This window comes from Streptopelia decaocto (assembly GCF_964273445.1).
Source record: "Streptopelia decaocto genome assembly, chromosome: 1".
Lineage (NCBI taxonomy): Eukaryota > Metazoa > Chordata > Aves > Columbiformes > Columbidae > Streptopelia > Streptopelia decaocto.
Genome location: NC_138663.1, coordinates 71,585,075 through 71,602,529, shown reverse-complemented (window position 1 = coordinate 71,602,529; position 17,455 = coordinate 71,585,075). Strand labels below are relative to the sequence as shown.

The 17,455-nt window shown below is 38.5% G+C and overlaps 1 protein-coding gene across 3 annotated transcripts in view; it reads right to left on the bottom strand.

The window, feature by feature from the left end:
- LRP6 (LDL receptor related protein 6) overlaps positions 1-17,455 on the bottom strand; it is a 124,146-nt gene that overhangs the window by 100,161 nt on the left and 6,530 nt on the right. For all 3 annotated transcript variants that reach the window (XM_082043678.1, XM_082043679.1, XM_082043680.1), the window contains exon 2: positions 10,113-10,506. In XM_082043678.1, coding sequence (XP_081899804.1) covers positions 10,113-10,506 — 394 coding nt within the window. The remainder of the gene's footprint in view (positions 1-10,112; positions 10,507-17,455) is intronic.

Genomic DNA, 17,455 nt, shown 5'->3' with positions numbered 1-17,455 from the left:
TAATTTTTACCTCAGGCTAACCACACTTATATCTATATCTAAACGTGTGTGTCACAGAAAGATTTTAATGCACACCACAAAAATACATGCTGAAAAAAAAAAAAATCAAAATAGCATCTTTTAGTTCAGCTTACTCCGAAGTTTGCCAGAGATTAACCTAAAAATTAGACAATAAGATACAGTTTTATTCTACAACAAATAAATGCATTTTTAGTAAAAGAACCTTCTGCTTCAGAATTGAAGAGATTTCTATGTGCCACTACAATACACAGCAAAAGAATCACACAAGCTTAATTTGCAAGACAGCTTTCTTTAATTTTAGGATAATTTTTAACAACCTGCTACAGCAAGATAATACTTATCCTTTAAATAAGAAAAATAAATTTCACACTTACATAGATTTACTTAGGAAAAAAAAGCTCTCCGACTTAACAGTGCTCTTAGTTGCATAATCTCCTATCTTTATCTCTTCTTGCTTAAAGTGACAGAGAAAACTTAATACAAGTAATACTTTACGCTGAAACACAGAATTAAGATGTAGAAGTGTGAAATGACAAGGTTCCCATGAGAAATGAAAATGTAAAGTATGTATTAAACAAGCCTGCAGAAAGAAAGCAGGTGGGAGGAGAAGAGACAGACCCAGAATGGATGCTTTTTCTTTTTTTTTTTTTTTAAAACAGTGGTGTTAGAAGAATACTAATTAAAGCATTAAGGTTCAGAAAATGTATTACTATTATTTATATTTCTACTGATCAATCCAAGGAAAACAAGGTTTCCATATTTATGGGGGTTTGGGTTATTGTTTTGGGGTTTTTGGGGGGGTGGGGGGGGGACAGAGGGTGTTGGTTGATTTGGTTTTTAGGTTTTATATAAGGTAAACACAACCACCATGTTTCAAGTATAAGATACAACTAACTAGACACAGACACCACAAATACATATTACATATACATTCTCACCCACACATATGCATTTAAAACACACAATTTAAAATCCAGAATACTACTGTGGAACAGCATCACTGGCCCATCTGAAGTGACTCTGCTCCCACAGACAAAGCTCAGGTTTTTCTAATGCTTTCTTTTATAATGAAACACTCACAATTGGGTTTGTTGTTTTAAAAACAGCCTGGAAGAAACAGCCAGACCAAGAACTCAACAGAGAGGCTACAGTAATACAACAAAGAGTTAAAAGGAGTAATTCTCCAAGCATCAAGCAGAAATCCAAAGCACTAACTTTTGCTTTGCTCTACTCATTTTCAGGTCTTTTATACACAGATCTTGAAATGGTAGAATTGTACAGACACAACTAACAACACTGGCATGCTGGCTGTAAGGCAAACCATCTTCTCCTGTCCTGGGGTCACTACCCAAGTTCTAGAAACACTTATTTTGGTATTTTATGTCCCTGGCGTGTCCTCCTTTCTTACTTGCTACATTGTAAAGGCTGCATTACCTTGACATCCTGTGTACAATGAATTATCCCATGGCATTTTATCTGACGACTCTACAGAGAAGGCAGTACTGAAATACACTAATTCTCCACAGGGGTAGCCTTCTTTTTTCCAGGAACACAGCCAAATAAAGAAGATTCTTCTATAGACTTTGTTAAACATGCTGAACTTTCATACAGCTGAGTGCTATGATTTTCATTTTCTAAGCAAATTCAATCCATAGTTTATTTGAAGAATATTGTCGGTCTGTTTCAAATCAGGCTAGCAAGTGGATTCATCAGCTTTATTCAAGAAATGAGCAATAAATCAATCTTTTTTGTCAACAACATAAATCCAACAATCAACTTCCTCCAGGGGAACAAAGGCAACTTTCTGCTCCATTTTCTGCACTGCAGATCAAAACCCTCATCTAAAGTTTGGATCAAACTTTAAACTCTAAAATGGACACATTTCAGCCACTCCCCAAAACACTGAGGGAAGAGGAACTCAACCCAGAACCAACCAACCCACCCTATCTTGATTTCAAATGAAGAAAACATGAATTTTTCTTCCTCCAGCATTCCTTTCATGTGCACACTCCACAAGCCCATGAACAAGCAAACTCATCAAAGATCAGCCCTGACACTACCATGCTCCTCTCACTCACTGTGATTTGCACTGAGTCTGCTTTATACTCTGCTGCAAACTGTCATGTGTACAATGTGTCCGCCAATAGAAGAATTGTGAGTATAATCTAATCTCAGTTCATCTCAGAAAGCACATTCTTGACAGTGAAGCTTACTTAGAAAGGCAAGATGATGGTTGCAGGATAAACAGTTTTTAAACTGCCCTTCAATGACCTATATTTGCTAAAGGCTGATTCCACCAATAAACTTCTTCTGGTGCAGATATGCTTTAACACACATTGCTTGTATTGCTCGTCATCATTTCTGGAAAAAACCCCTCTAAAATATTCAGCCTAGGCAGAGTAAAGATATTACAAACAAAACTTTTCCCTAAGAATAAGTATTAAAATAATTTCTTGCAGCAATTTGCAATTATTAAGCTGAGCCAGCTGCAACGGTTTAAGTGAGCAATCGAAAGCTCTCTCCTACAAGTCTTATTAGATGCCATGGATTCTGAAGTAATGATTTCCTGACAAACACTGCCGAGTTATGTAAGTTTTGAGGGGAGATACGGCTTATTTGTTTGTTGGGTTTTTTGTTGTTTTTGTTTGTTTGTGAGGTTTTTTGTTTGGTTGGTCTTTCAGTGCTTTTTGTTTTGTTTTTTACTCTGGCCCCTTCCCCAGAAATAGCACAGATGTTCCTTCAAAGCCACTCTGCTTCCTTGACAGGAATGCTACTTTGAATTTCTCAAACAAGAACACAGAATGAACAGTCTCTCAGATTATAACTCCTTGCTATAAATTAATATGGCCCCTTTGAATTCCTGTTAAGAATTATTAAAAGTTGTCTTAGGATAATTTTAATTTTTTAAAGTGTGTGAACAAACATCTTTTAATTAACATCTAGCTAGTAATGCTTACCAGAAGTCTAAAATCATCATTTTCCTTGTGTTCGCTCAGCATAAAGGTTCATTCAAAACGTTGTTAGTGAAAACTTGTTTGTTCACAATTTATTTTTCTAAATACAACAGGTCTTCATAGTCTAGACTTAGATGCTAAGTTATAATTGCAGGGACTGAAAATGCAGATAAACAGAAGCATGCCCAAAGTCTCATCACCAGAGGTTATTCACACAGACCAGAAATTACTACCTCAGTTTAAATACTTAGTTCTAACTTATTAAACAAACACCGTATGCAAATATCTGAAGCATGCATTGATACTTTACAGCAAGTTGGATAAAGTTTACTAATTCTTATCACCCTTACCACTGCACCACTGAGGTACACATTAAGGGACAGGCCAAATCAGCCTCTTGAATGTTACCCTAAATGGTCAACAGACTATCATTTAATATACCATATTCACATGCCTCACCAGAACAAGTCTGAAACTGAAGACACAAAGAGAAAAAAAGCCAATGAACTTCAGTGTTTTGACAAACTCTACAGTGTTTCAAGATGCTATGAGCTTATTACAGGAAAGATGGCAGAAGGGAATACACAGCCCTTAACTGGACCAGTTCATTGTCTCGTTTTCTAGACGAAGCACTGAACGAAGGAGGTAGGGATGAAAGGCTATTTTCAAACTTGTCCACAGCTAAAAGTATCTACAACTTCAAGATATCAGAGACTGTAAGAAAAATGTTTGTCTTGCAAAAATCAATTGTATGCACTCTAGTTTGATTTCTAACAAGCCAAATCGCTCCCACCTCCATTCACCTCCTTCCACAAAGAGAAGACTAGGTAAAGCACCTGAAAATTAAAGGAAATATATTAGTGAATATGGTCCTCTCCTAGTTCCTGGCAATCTCTGGCAGTAGAGTGAGGACAGGCAGTAAATGGTAGTAAGATCTAAAACCAGCACAGCAAGATTTACAAGAGAGGTCACTTCTCCAGGCTTTCACTCTGTTTTAAATATGTGGGTTACTGGTTACCTTCCTTCACCTCCTAGTTCAGGTGAGGCAAAAAGAGAGGAGGAGAAATAAATTAACATTTTGAGCTGTGTAATAAAATGACACCTTCATGATTTTAGCATTTAGCCCCATGGAAATATCCTAGCACTGAACTGGAAACCAGCATCATATGAACCATACATGACAAATATCAAACAAACTTTGCCAGGTTTTGTAAAAGAACTTCCCAAATTGAACAGACTGTCAAAGATTTAAACAAAACAAAGCAACCCTTTGAGTTAATATTCAATGCTACTACAGTAAGTGAATAGTGTCTGCCCTTGTTCTCAGAAGCCACAAAGATCTTCATGGGACTAAGAGCCAAACCCCCAACACCTTATACTTCAGAAGCAGAAGGAGTTACAATAGTTCTGAGGCAGAAGATAGCAAGGACATTTGAGAAACCACACCAGCCTCTTGCAGGATGAAGTGCTGCTTTACATGCTCTTGGGTTTTGAACCATACAGTATAATCCTGGCCTAGGCAACCTTCTCTGATTTGTAGTCTCCCATGTCTAGAGATTTCAACCACCCAACAGTCCCCATGCTAAGATCATCCATCTACTAGTGACACCAGCACTGCATTTTAGATCTTCCAAGAGTTAGATGCTGCTCAAGAACTAAGGTGGGCTACTCCTGATGCAGTGTCATAAGGACAACCTGTGCAATACCACTGAAATCTTTTGGGTTGGCTTCATTATCTTTAAGTCACCAAAAACTTACCTTTTGTTTTATTTAATATCTTAGCTGTTATCGGAATTTAGTGATGTATTTGCAACCAACAATATCATCTGATCAACAGAGCTTCCTTAGGTGAAGAAAGATTAAATACACCTTATAAATCTTTGTGTCAACACCACAGCAGTCTGCAGATTTCATATCAGCTTAACACTTGCATGTAAGTTGCCTATAAAACCTCAAAATTAACTCCTTACTGCACAGGCCAGGCTATACAGCAAACTATTAGCTGAGTGCACTAATCCGCTGCCTGTGAAACAGGTTAGTATCAGCAGTGGAGCAGGAAAAAGATTTTCAGTCAGAAGCAATCTGCTCAAGGGAGAGGTGGCATCAAGCAAGAGAAGCTATGAAGCAAAGTCTTCAGTTATTTGCATCATTTGGGGAATTTACATGTAAGGTGCCATTTTATATAATACTAACTTGCATGCAAACAAAAAAAACCCTCCCTGAACAGGTGAATTCACAAATAAAATTCTGATTTTTTTTTTCACTTTCAAAATGTTGTTGTTGTGTTTTGTTTTGTTTTTTCTGAAATCAAAGATACTTTAACTGTTACTAGAACTGTCCACTTTCCTTTCCTTATGGCATGGTTTAACCCAAGCCGGCAACCAAGCATCACACAAACATCTGCTCATCTACTCCCTCTCCACCCCCACAAAGTGAGATGTGGGAGAGAGCTGGAAAAAAACCTCATGGGTTGAGATAAAGATAGTTTAATAGGATAGTAAAGGCAGAGGGGATAATAGAAGAATATACAAAACAAGTGATGCACAACACAATTGCTCACCACCCACTTACCCATGCCCATCCTGTCCCCAAGCAACAACTGTGCCCTTGGTCAGCTTCCGCCAAGTTTAAATACTGAGCGTGACATGACATGGTATGGAAGATCTCTTTGGCCAGTTTGGGTCAGTTGTCATGGCTGTGTCCCCTCCCAGCTCCTTTGCCCTCCCTGCCTTCTCCTTGGCAGGCCAGGATGAGAAACTGAAGAGTCCTTGACTGCTTAGCAACAACTAAAACATCAGTGTATTATCAACATTATTCTTACTCTAAATCCAAAACACAGCAGCATACCACCTACTAGGAAGAAAATTAACTCTATCCCAAACAAAACCAGGACGCTTTATATTGTTGTATAACATTCACAACTGAGCAACAAATACTACCAGTTCCCATGAATCTTTTGTTATGATGTGCAGATGTAAGGCCTATACTACAATTGCTTTTGTGCTTGACGTGCTCAGAAGCAAGTTAGCAACTTTCAAATAAAAGAAAATAAGTAGGTCCAGAAAGAATCAAAGAAAGAGTATGTATTCCCTGCAAAGGTTTTGCATGAAAAAAAAAAAAAAAAAAAAGAGAACAGTCTGCTGGGGTAGGGGTATGTGTTGAATCTGAAGATCTTCCCCAAGATGCAGACTACTCCATTCAGAAATCAACTTCAGCTGTCATAAAAAGTGTTGTAGCTCTTTGTACTCTACTTCCATTAACTGAAAACCTTCACAACCCAAAAGCTTTACAAGAGTTTGACAATAAAGGTAACTCTATAGACTCACATGATTTAAAACATTTCCTGAAAAGTAAACAATTAGCACTTCTGGAAGGCATTTTCAATTCACTTTGTGGTGAACAAAACATCCAGAATTGAGAAAAGCCAGTTCACTTCGATGGTGCTTCTTATGAAGAAAGCTAATCAAGTTGTCTAAAGGATATTTTTTGGGGAACTATAATAATAATAACAAAGTCTTTTCCATGAAGAGAAAAGGGTTGTATAAACTTTAAAAATAACAAGAAAACTGCAATACAAATATACAATACTGCATTTTAAAGCAGTACTTCCTCAAGAATCTGAATAGATGTGTCTTTTTTTTTTTTTTTTTTTTTTTTTCATTTTGAGTGTTGAAGCAGAAAAACCTCTTTTCCACTTGCTCAACTGTCATGTGAGCAGTTGCTAAATCTGGTGCTCTCCTGCACTTGGTGGTCTAACACCTGGTCTTCCCCTGGCAAAGAGTCAACATTAAAGCGTCAGAGTATGTGTTACTCCCAGCTGTTGATCTTAGTAAGAGGGCCTCACGTTTAACACAGGTCAGGAATAAATAGTTTCAGAAAGGATGACTGAGAAGCCTTCCTGAAACTGCACCGAGTACCCCCACCTCACTTCAAAAAGCAGCTGAACAAGCACCCCATTCCCTTCCTTTTCATCCGAGGTCCCTTTTCCTCCCTCCTGGGACATACACAATATTTGAGTATCAACACAACTAAAATAGGAAAAAGTAAGTTGTAGTGTATGAACATGAGAAATGAGAAATTCAAACATCAAAATGTCTGTAGAAGGAGGCCAGTAAGAGGAGGCTTCACATTTTAGATTCTGGTGGCTTCCTAGACAAAAATACCAGAGTAAAAATTAGATTTGGCTGCTGTGTCTCAGTTACCAACCGAGAAAACATTTTCCATTAGTAAACGTATTGCATTTCTTATTATTGATAACAGACATGGCAACCAAGTTTAACTTCTACTCCAGTATTTCAGTTATGCATGTAACCTCACACACAATTAACACATGGTTTTGGCAGTGGTAGCAAAGGCTTCCCAAACCAGTTATTCTTTAATCGCCACTACTGTTGCTGTAACATGCTCTGAAAGAGTCCAATCATACTCCTCCCAACTATCACAACAGCACTGAGTAATGACCTTCACAGAACAACTGTTGAGTATCCTACAGCAGCCAAGTTGCAAAAAAGACCAGAGTGGTGGCGGAAAATTTCGTTTTTTCTACATTGGACACTGCCAAGAAAATTTGTTATTCATGACTACATATTTGTGTTAGCTTATATTATTCTTAACATTTCATTTCAATGTAGGCATTCTCATGTTTCCAGTAAGACAGACACAGATAATAAATACATATGTACACACAAGCACAGAACAGACATGTAGTTTGGTACTTAAATCAACTTGATTGTGAAATACCTGATGCATCCTACTTTAGATCAACTACATTTGACAAAAACTTTTAAGGAAAATTTGACTTGTGGGTAATGATAACCTTAGTATAAATTTTGCTGCTAAATCATTTCTTTTCATGAACTGCAAGACTTTATAGAACTGTATCTGGAATAACTATCAACTAAGCATAATAGGAGATGGATTAGACTGCATGAAAATAAGAGGAGTTTTGCTTTTCCAAGTTTCATATTTTATTAACTGTTCTTAGATCCTTCTAAGGCTTTTTCCTACCACTGTCTGCCAGGCAACAGTGTGAAAAGACTTTTACAGGGCTAAAAAAATGTAAATATTAGTGAGAGAAGCATGCATACAAAAACAGTCTGGAGTTTGGTTTTTTTTAATATATATTCCTGTGCTGATGCATTCCTTCCACCTATGTTTCAAGCTTTGGAGGAAGTTCTGAAATGTAACCAGATTTATTAAAAGCTGAGAGGTTTTCTGTCATAGAACTGCATAAGGGAACTGTAATTTTTGCAACTGCAATATAGTTTAAACAGAGAGTGGATATATTACTGTATTACCTTCCTAAAACATACCCTTCATATAACAACTTAGAAAGTAATCTCTACAAAGATTTGGAAGAAAAAAATATTTTGTCCTTCCATTACATTTGTTCGAGGGGTTTTTTGTTTGTTTTGGGGAAGGGAGGGTTGGTGTTTGGGTTTTTTGCATTGTTTTGGTTTGGTTTAAATCTAAGCATACTGAAGTGTTTACTCTACTGCTTTAACATACTATCAGTATGGAAAAAGTTACGAGTTCACTTTACTTTTGATCTATTTCATGTAGTTTCCTCTTCATGTAAAGTATTATGAAAGAGTGCAAGAGCACACAATCATCTAGTTTTGATCACTGAGCATATTACTGTACATATTCAGAAAATACAAATAAATACTCTTCTAAAAAAAGACCAACTGGCTTTACAACAGTGCATTATTCCTAATTAATCAGAATCTCTGTTTCTCTGGCTACAAGCCAAATCAAAACCACTTTGATTGTGTTTTCCTTCCTTTTCTCTCTCAGTTTTGGGATGGTTGGTGAAAGGGTCGTGAGCATTACAGCTTTCCTTGCATTCTTAAATGGTTTTAGAGTCTAATAAAATAAAACTAATGCTATCATTGGCTCCAAATTTTAAGTTGTAAAGAGACAGGGAAAGCATAAATCCATCCTTCTGTTATTTCCAAAGCTGGAAAAATAAGTAACACAAAAGAAACATCTTTCCTGTTTATATATTGTCAAAGGCCTATTGAAACTGTGGAAGAAGGTATTAAAGATATGGTATTTCTATGAAGTTTAGGAGAGAAACCATGTTTTACAAAGAATCATTCTTTTGGAGGATGAGGCTCAAAACACTCAAGTTCAACAAATTGTAATGTAAAGAAGTTACAAGAACTAAACCAGCCTTCATTTTCCCAAAGAAACAATGCATTGATTTCTCCCCCAAAAAGCTGATAAAAAAAAATACGTGAAATGACAGTAAAACAGATTAATTTTCTTGCTTGTTTAAGAAAAGATAAGATAGCATAAGATATATCCTACAGATTAAAAACAAAAACACCACTACCACATCAAAAGATTACACAGAATCAAGGATATTCCATTAATCTCTCACTTCAGGAGACCAGTCACTTTATCCAAGATGACTATCTATAGGGTAACCTCAAGCTAGCCATTTACATATCACCAAAAACACCACTGAATTTAGCATTTCTGGCAACCACAGCTTGTCCCAAGAACAGAACACAAAAAATACTATTGTAAGTCACACCCAGGGACTGAAATGAGGGCTGAGAAGAATTAGACCTGTTCTAGAACGGGCTAAGCCAAAACACAAGACTTTTTAAAACAAAAGCTCCCTGAAGGGTGGGGAGAAAAACCCTTCTGTAAATTTACTGTTAAGTGCTAAAACATATCAAATTGTTAACACAGTGTATTGATCTCTCACATTTCTTATGCTGTTTCAATCAAGCGTAAATATGAACAAACTTCAAAAAAAATCTCCTACGTGACACGGCAGAGAGGCACATGCCTATCCACAGGCAGCTGATGGCCTATCAAACAGATTATATCAGATTTTACATTAGAACTTTTCAATTTCTGTTCATCTTCTGCGCTACTGCCAAAAGAAGTTTCCAACACTTCTTTTAAACATTGTCGATTCCTAGTTTTTCTCAAACCAGTATGAATGTAATTTCAGAAGTGCAAATTTTTTTTCAAATCACCCTAATAGAAAGAGAACCAATAACGCAAAATGGCTTAGGATAACTTCGATAACAGTACCAATGCTTATTTAAAATATTTCAACAAACAAGAAGTAGCGGAAATTTTAATATTTGTTATTATTTTGTTTTAACAAAGACTTACCCTCTTGCAGGATCTAAGGCAATTGCTCTGGGTTGATCCAATTCTTGCCAAAACAAAACTTTTCTCAGTGATCCGTCTAAATTAGAAACTTCAATCCGATTTGTTTCAGAATCTGTCCAGTATAATTTCTCTCCCAGCCAGTCACATGCCAGCCCATCAGGTGACAGAAGTCCAGAAATGACCACATTTTGTACACTCCCAGATTTATTGAATTCTGTTCGTTTGATGGCTTCTTCACTTACGTCACTCCAGTATATCAACCCCTTTACAAACACGAAGTCCACTGCTGCTGCGTCCTCTAAGCCACCCACAATCACTGTGGCATTCTCCTTCCCGATTGCAGCATCCACCAGTCTCAGATCACGTCGGTTCGCATACAGCAACAGTGGGGCAGCTTTAAATGGGAGAAATAAGGGGTGGGGGACAGACAGATGCATTAACACCACTCATATTAACTGTAACTTGCACTATGATGGTGCATCAGGCCACTACTAATTTAAGAAATTTTTTTAAAATATTTTTAAAAGAGGGGGGGGCATTTTGAAGTCTGACTAAAAAGCACCGACTCAAACCCTTTCAACAGTGCTACAACTCCAAATGGTAACTTGGTAATGGGCAGCTCATTATTCTGGGCTGTGCATTATTAAAATAAGATTAAAGAAGAAGGGAGAGAACAAAGAAAACAAAGGTTTGAAGTGCCCAAATGACACTGTTCTGTAGAGAAAGATGCTTAAATAAGAATCTGAAAGACAACTATAAAGCAGTTTTGTAAGTGCTCAGTGCTAGCCCAACTGAGCAAAGATTCCTTATTTTCTGCTAGAATTTAGATATATACATCCCACTTCTGTAAAAACATAATTCATGTCAAGCTATCAAAGCCACCTGTGTGTTGATGCTCTCCAAAATTACATATCTCGGACATTTTACATATAATACATACAAATACAAAATTCATTGCACAGCATGAGATGAATGCTGTTTTAGAATGTTGACATTGGTATGAAGAGGTAGGGAGAAAAATAAATATACAGGAATGGATAACACTGAGTTCTTTACATCTCAGCTCTACCACTCCTCATCAGTTGCCTAACACAAAGCCTTTATTTTATGTGCTTTATTTGCTTACTCTATCAGGTTGCATGGTCTGTATATTTTTTCATACATAATACCCAATGTGACTAATGAAACGTAGTAACCATTAAAACAGATAAGTTTCTTGAATGTAACATAGTTCTTTAATTGCCCTTAACCACAACCTATATATATATCATTAAAATCCCTACTTCAAAAAAAGGTTAAGAAAAAAACTACAGTTGTACAAAGCAGACAATTTCATCCATTTAAACCCACTATCAGAAAAAATTTCTACCTTTCCCTGTGTTTAATCAGGCACTGTAGTAACAGAGCTGTACAGCAGCATGTAGATACGTACTGTGATTGGCATACCTTTCACCATACAAATTTAACAAAAATCTTGCAGATTTCTTCATCAGCATACGTGAGCACTTCAAACTTCTAGCGGGGTGTATGTCCTAACTGAAGGGCTTACATTTATAGAACCAAAGACATGCACAGTTGAATAACGTCAAGGACTACACTGCCAGAAAATGTACAGTTCCTTGTATGAGAAACTTGCACTGAAATCAGACGTACTAAAACACACTTCGGAGAATTCATAAGTTAGTTTACAAGATCAGACTACTCCCCTCATTACCACAGAACTGTTTATCAAAGATACTACCACATGGGTATTGGGAGAAGCTGAAGGAACTATGATGTTCCTCAATCTACATCCAAATGTATGTTTGGAAGCTTTTTACTTTCTTTCACACACACACACACAAAAACCACCTAAATTTAGGTGTTATTTCCCGCCCCCTAAAGATTTTAAATGAATTACAGTAGAATTTATTGAAGTGCAGGTTGCTTATGATGACTGAATTTTTCAGGAAAAAAAAAAAAAGAAGTATTCGATAAAACTGAAGTTGGTAAAAAATAGGTATGCAATAAAACTGTCTCCTTTTAAAGCCTGCATACAACTGTAATCTGAAAAATCTAGTTAATAGCCAGCTCAGTGTCATCTAGTGCACCATAGGAAAGCATGCAGCCAACTGACAGAGCTCTCTCTAATAAGACAGCATGCCCAGCATTTGAAAAAAGGTATAGCCACACACAAATGAGTGCAGGTTCCATTATTATGTGCAACATGGAGCAAGAGTACCCATGCACACAGCACGCACTGAATTGGAACACCAGGCATGTCAAGTGTAATCACTGAGGCCTGAAGGCACTGCTGAGCCTAACACAACCACATCATATAGGTTATTCACTCCTTGCTGGAGCTCAGATTCGGCTGAGGAAGGACTGGAAAAAAAAAGTCTTTTTCATGAATGATGCAAGTTATTTGAATGACGGCTCAGAAGAAACACAGCTACAGGTCGGATGTGTAGTTTCATACAGATTGATTTGAAGTTGTAACTTGTAACACATTCCACAGGGATGGCAGATGAGGAAATTAAGTTTTCCAATTTGTTGCAACATTCAGGAATGAAGCATGCATCACCAAAATAATAAAAACCAGGTTTGTTCCCCTACCTCATCCAACCCTTCCCAGAAAACACGAAGGCTTCGGTATCCTATAACACCCAATTACTGAAGTTGGCAGCATGAGTACCTAGTATAATCTTTGCCACTTACTGGACTCAAACAGCAATGCTAAAAAGGAAAATGTGGCAGAAGATCCCATCCTAACCCATATAATTCCCTTTAAAAGAGGCACAGGACACCAAAAAGACTGCTTTCTTGAATCATACAGCTATGAACTGTATTAATAGCCTAAGGGAAGGATTCCAAGAGAAACTCCTTTCAAAGCTTGGCAACTATTTTGCAGTTCAAGTTATAATGGGGCGAAGAGTTACAACTCAGATAATTTTTTAAGTAATCAAAGCTGAACTCTTTATATATGTTCCTACTTCCCTTTCTATAGACATCATCAAAATACATACTCGAACTGCAACAAACTATAATACATTGAAGTAGAGAGCTTTAGAAGTTAAAAAAAAAAACACTCATCTTAGAAATCAACAGTTGAAACACTACCATGTCCTCCATCACCAGAGAGGTCTACATGTAGTTTATTCTTCTAAATAAAGTACCCAATACAGAATTAAAAGCTTTGCTTACATATAAAATAAGCTTTTTTGTATCCACCACCAAGAACAAACATTTGCTCAGAGAACATAAAAGTTACAAAAACTAAAGTTTAACACATTTGAACTGCAACAAAAACAATTTAAATTAGAAGACACTCCTGCTAATAGTGGGTCACTGAGCCTGGCTGCTTCTTAACTCTGACACATAACATCTTCCCTAAGCTTATCAAGTTCAATATTAAAATCCAGACACTGCCTTTTTTTGCCCCACCTTTACAACTAGAATTCTCCATTAGAATCCTTCTCCTCCCCACTGAACTTCAGTTCTTGTACCAAGTATTTCTCTTGGCTACAGCTCTTGTGTCTCTCCCCAGCATACTGAAAGTTGCTAATCCCCAAGGTACTTAAATCTGGTTTCCCTAACACTTGTCTGCTTAAATCATGCTTTGTACATCTGACTTGTGGCTTAAAAATGCTGCAGCCCACAGGATGCGAAGTGATGAACCAACATAAAAATATCACTTTACCAGCTAAAAATATTTTTCATGTTTTTTGGTGTTTAAGTGGCTACTTTAAACTGTCAGAATTTGTCCCACTTTCTTTTAACTAGTCCAGAGGCCTTTTCCCTGAGTTTCCACTTGCTCCCTTTCCACTTTCAAGGATCCTTTGACAGCTCTGGGTGCCACAAGGTCAGTGTTAGTTTCAATATGTGCATTCTCTTTCACTGATGTGGAATTTAGCTTGGTTAAAGTAACTTGCATTATCTGATTTTCCCCAAAGCCTTTTTTTTCTCATTCCCAACCCCCAGCAATGCTGTTCTACCCACTCACTTAGTTAAGGGCCCCTCCCCAAGCCAATTCAAATGATTACATCAGTGAGAGGTTTGACTGGGTTCATGAGTTGAATCCACTGAAGTGGTCCAGCAAACTCCAAAACTAACAGAAGGCAAGCAGCAGGGAGTTGGAAGGGGGAGCAGCTCTCTCCACTTTCTCTGGCAGCCGTCTAGATCTGCTCAAGATGCTACTGCAGCCACATCCTTTCTTCTTGGCTCTACTTTCAGCTGCCAATTCCCGACCCCTTTTGCATTGGAACTAGCCCTTGTCCCATACCTCACCGAGACAATGCAGGGAGCTAAACCAGCAGAAGGCTACCATGCTCTCCTGCCACCTGCCAAAAAGTGGGTTTTACCCAGCCATCATCCAGAACCAGTTCAGTACAAAATCAGATAAACATAAATACTAGCACACCAGGGAAAGGAAGGACTGCATCAGCTTTGACAAATTAGTTGAAACAGTTGCTTGTGAACCTCCAATTTAGGAACAGGATCCACCAGACTAGAGGCAGCTGCCATAAGTTGTGGCCCCAGAATCTCTGTGTGGCCCAGCCAGTAATACTGGCCAACAGCTCACACTGGGGAAAGAAACATTCATGCATGAGTCCATGGCAAGAAACCCATGGATTGTTACACTGGAAGACATCCTTGAGCTGGGAAGAGAAAACTCCTTGTCTTTTAAAAATCTTGCTGAAGAACTCTGAGCATCTAAAGATTAATTGATACTGCCAAGCACACTGCCACAAGGATGGCAAACATGAGGACTGGAAAAGAGGGGATGCAGTGATGAGACATCCCAAACAAATACACTCTGACGTAGATGAGGCACAGTAAGCATGAAAGATTTGCCAGACGCCTTGACAGAATGACATGCACCTACATTGAGCCCACAAGAGAAGGAAAAACAGATAAACGGGTAAAGCTAACCAAAGAGCATTAATTACAACCTACTCAAAACCGTTCTATACACAAAGACAACCATCCCCATTCTCAAGATGTTCCACAAAGACCCAGCATAAGAAAAACTCTCTGAATAGACACAAGGCTTCTGGCACAGTCAGTTGTAAGGACTCTCCCTTCATTCCCCAAGTTTCAAATTTCTTCATAATTGCTTATGATTATAAAGTATTCTGTATCTTTGTTATCTGTCAATGTTTTGAGTTTTGCTGCTCAGTTTGGAGGAACAAGAAGGAAAAGGTTGAGGCAGCATTGGGAATAAACGCCTGGGAGACTGCTATCAAATCAGAAGAGAGGCAAGTTGCAAATGTAAATAAACTTCCTCAAAAGCAGGGGCCCAGCCTCAAGTAACTTATACAGACATGGTTCATATTTTCAAAAAAGTCATGAGAAAATACATAAGAGTTTCAGCACAGCAAGCAGCAGGCCAGGATTTTCCACCAAGTGCTCCACCACAGCACCCTTCCTGATTTATTCCATGCAATTCACAATTCCACACAATTTTTTTAAAGAAAACTAATGAACTGACTTACCAGTAGCCCCCATTCTACCTTCGCTGTGAACAGAGATGCTCTCCAATCCCTAACATTCTGTGATTCTGTGAACCTCCTTGTTCTCACAAATACACTTGCAGGACACAGAAGGCAACCAGGACTTTAGTAAATAAGCATGAGGCAGCCCAAGCTTGTCAGAAGGGACCTTTTCTCCTCTTTTCAGCTATCCTAAAGTGTATTCCACATGCTAAAGCCATCCAAGGGCTGTTCAGATGGTATCTCAAAAGATCACAGGAACATTCAGGCTTGCCAGTGAATGAGATTGGTAACAACACCAGTGCAAAAGCAAAGACACCAAGCAGCAACAATGGCACTTGGATTCCACACCAAGCTTCTACTGTTAGTTTTGCAGTCCTTTGGCCAGACAGGAACTTTGGAAATCAAGACATCCTGCAAGACTAGCTGGTACAAAGGCTGAAAGTCATCCTTTAGGCTGCTGAATAACAGCAAAAAATTTCTCTTACTAAAGTGCTAGCTGGATGGAGGCAACAGAATGAGAGGAGGAAAAAAACAAAGCAGCAGGAAGGATTAAAAATACCAGGTCCAGGCATAAAAAGCCAACAGACCTGGCAGAACATAGCAAAAGCACACATGACTGAAGTACACCAAATACTCCAGCATATCACAGGCAAACAACTTCCTGAATGGCAAGCATGACCTGTCAAATCAACCTGTTGGCAACAGAGCCATGGAGCCAGCAGCTGATGATTTTCAATTTATCACAGCATGTCTCAGTGTTAGGTAGTATATTCACGCTGATCCACTGTCTCAGCAAGGGAAAGGTGACTCAGCTCATCTTTCCATAACATTGACCCTCCTACTCTGAAGTTCTTACCACTGCACTCTCATAGGGATAAAACACACCACTTTGGCAGTTGACATCTTTGTAACTTAATATGCTGAATCTATCTTGCTGACAACAGCCTAGGATGAGCAGAGCACTATGCTCCCTGGTCAGGCATCTGCTTGCAGCTGCATTGCCGTATAACACTTCTTCCATTACCCTGCTGTTTACAAGACAGAGCCACAAAGTGGCCAGAACATCAAGGTGACCTGGTGGCAGCGCAGTGCACTTTCCTGGGCCAGCAGCAGACTCTGGAAAGCACGAAGGCTCAAAGGGATGTGTGACCAAGTTGTATCATGATCCATATTAATGTCTGCAGAACATCAATGTTACACTTTCCATTTCCTCAGGTGTCCTCATAACCTTCCTTCAACACTCTCCCAGTTTCTCAAAGAGTTGTCAGAATAACACACAGTGCTGCAGATGAAGTCATTCCAGTTCCACGCACATTGGTAATACTTCCCTAGTCTTACTGGCAACACCCATGCTTAAATCGACACAATCTGTTTAATGAAAAAGTTAGCATGCATGTAGACTGCTGCAAAGCATCTCCTGTCTGCAAGGGATGTTTCTGACAGTTCTCTTGAGCACACACCTCGGCTTGTGCAGATAAAGAGATCTTGCTGTGCTATACTGCACCAATTAGAATCCCACATTTGAATAGAGATGATATTTCCCAATCCAAACTTGAAGCCATGATGACAGATGAGATGACCTGATCACTCTGAAACAAAATGCTACCATTCACACCTTCTGGCGTCACCATTTCCTACAGAGCATCTAACAGTAAGAAAACAAAAGAAAAGCCTCTATATCACATCCCTCAGGAAGCTGTCGAAAGACTGTGCATTGCTTAAGTCCCTCCTCTGAATTGGAGCACTGAGGCACAACATGATGCCATGGCAAAGGCAGCCCATTTCCCAAAGCCTGGGAAGGCTAAAGGCTGCAAGATACCCTGTACATCCTGGCAAGCTGAGACAGGAACACTCCAAAGTTTGTTGCTA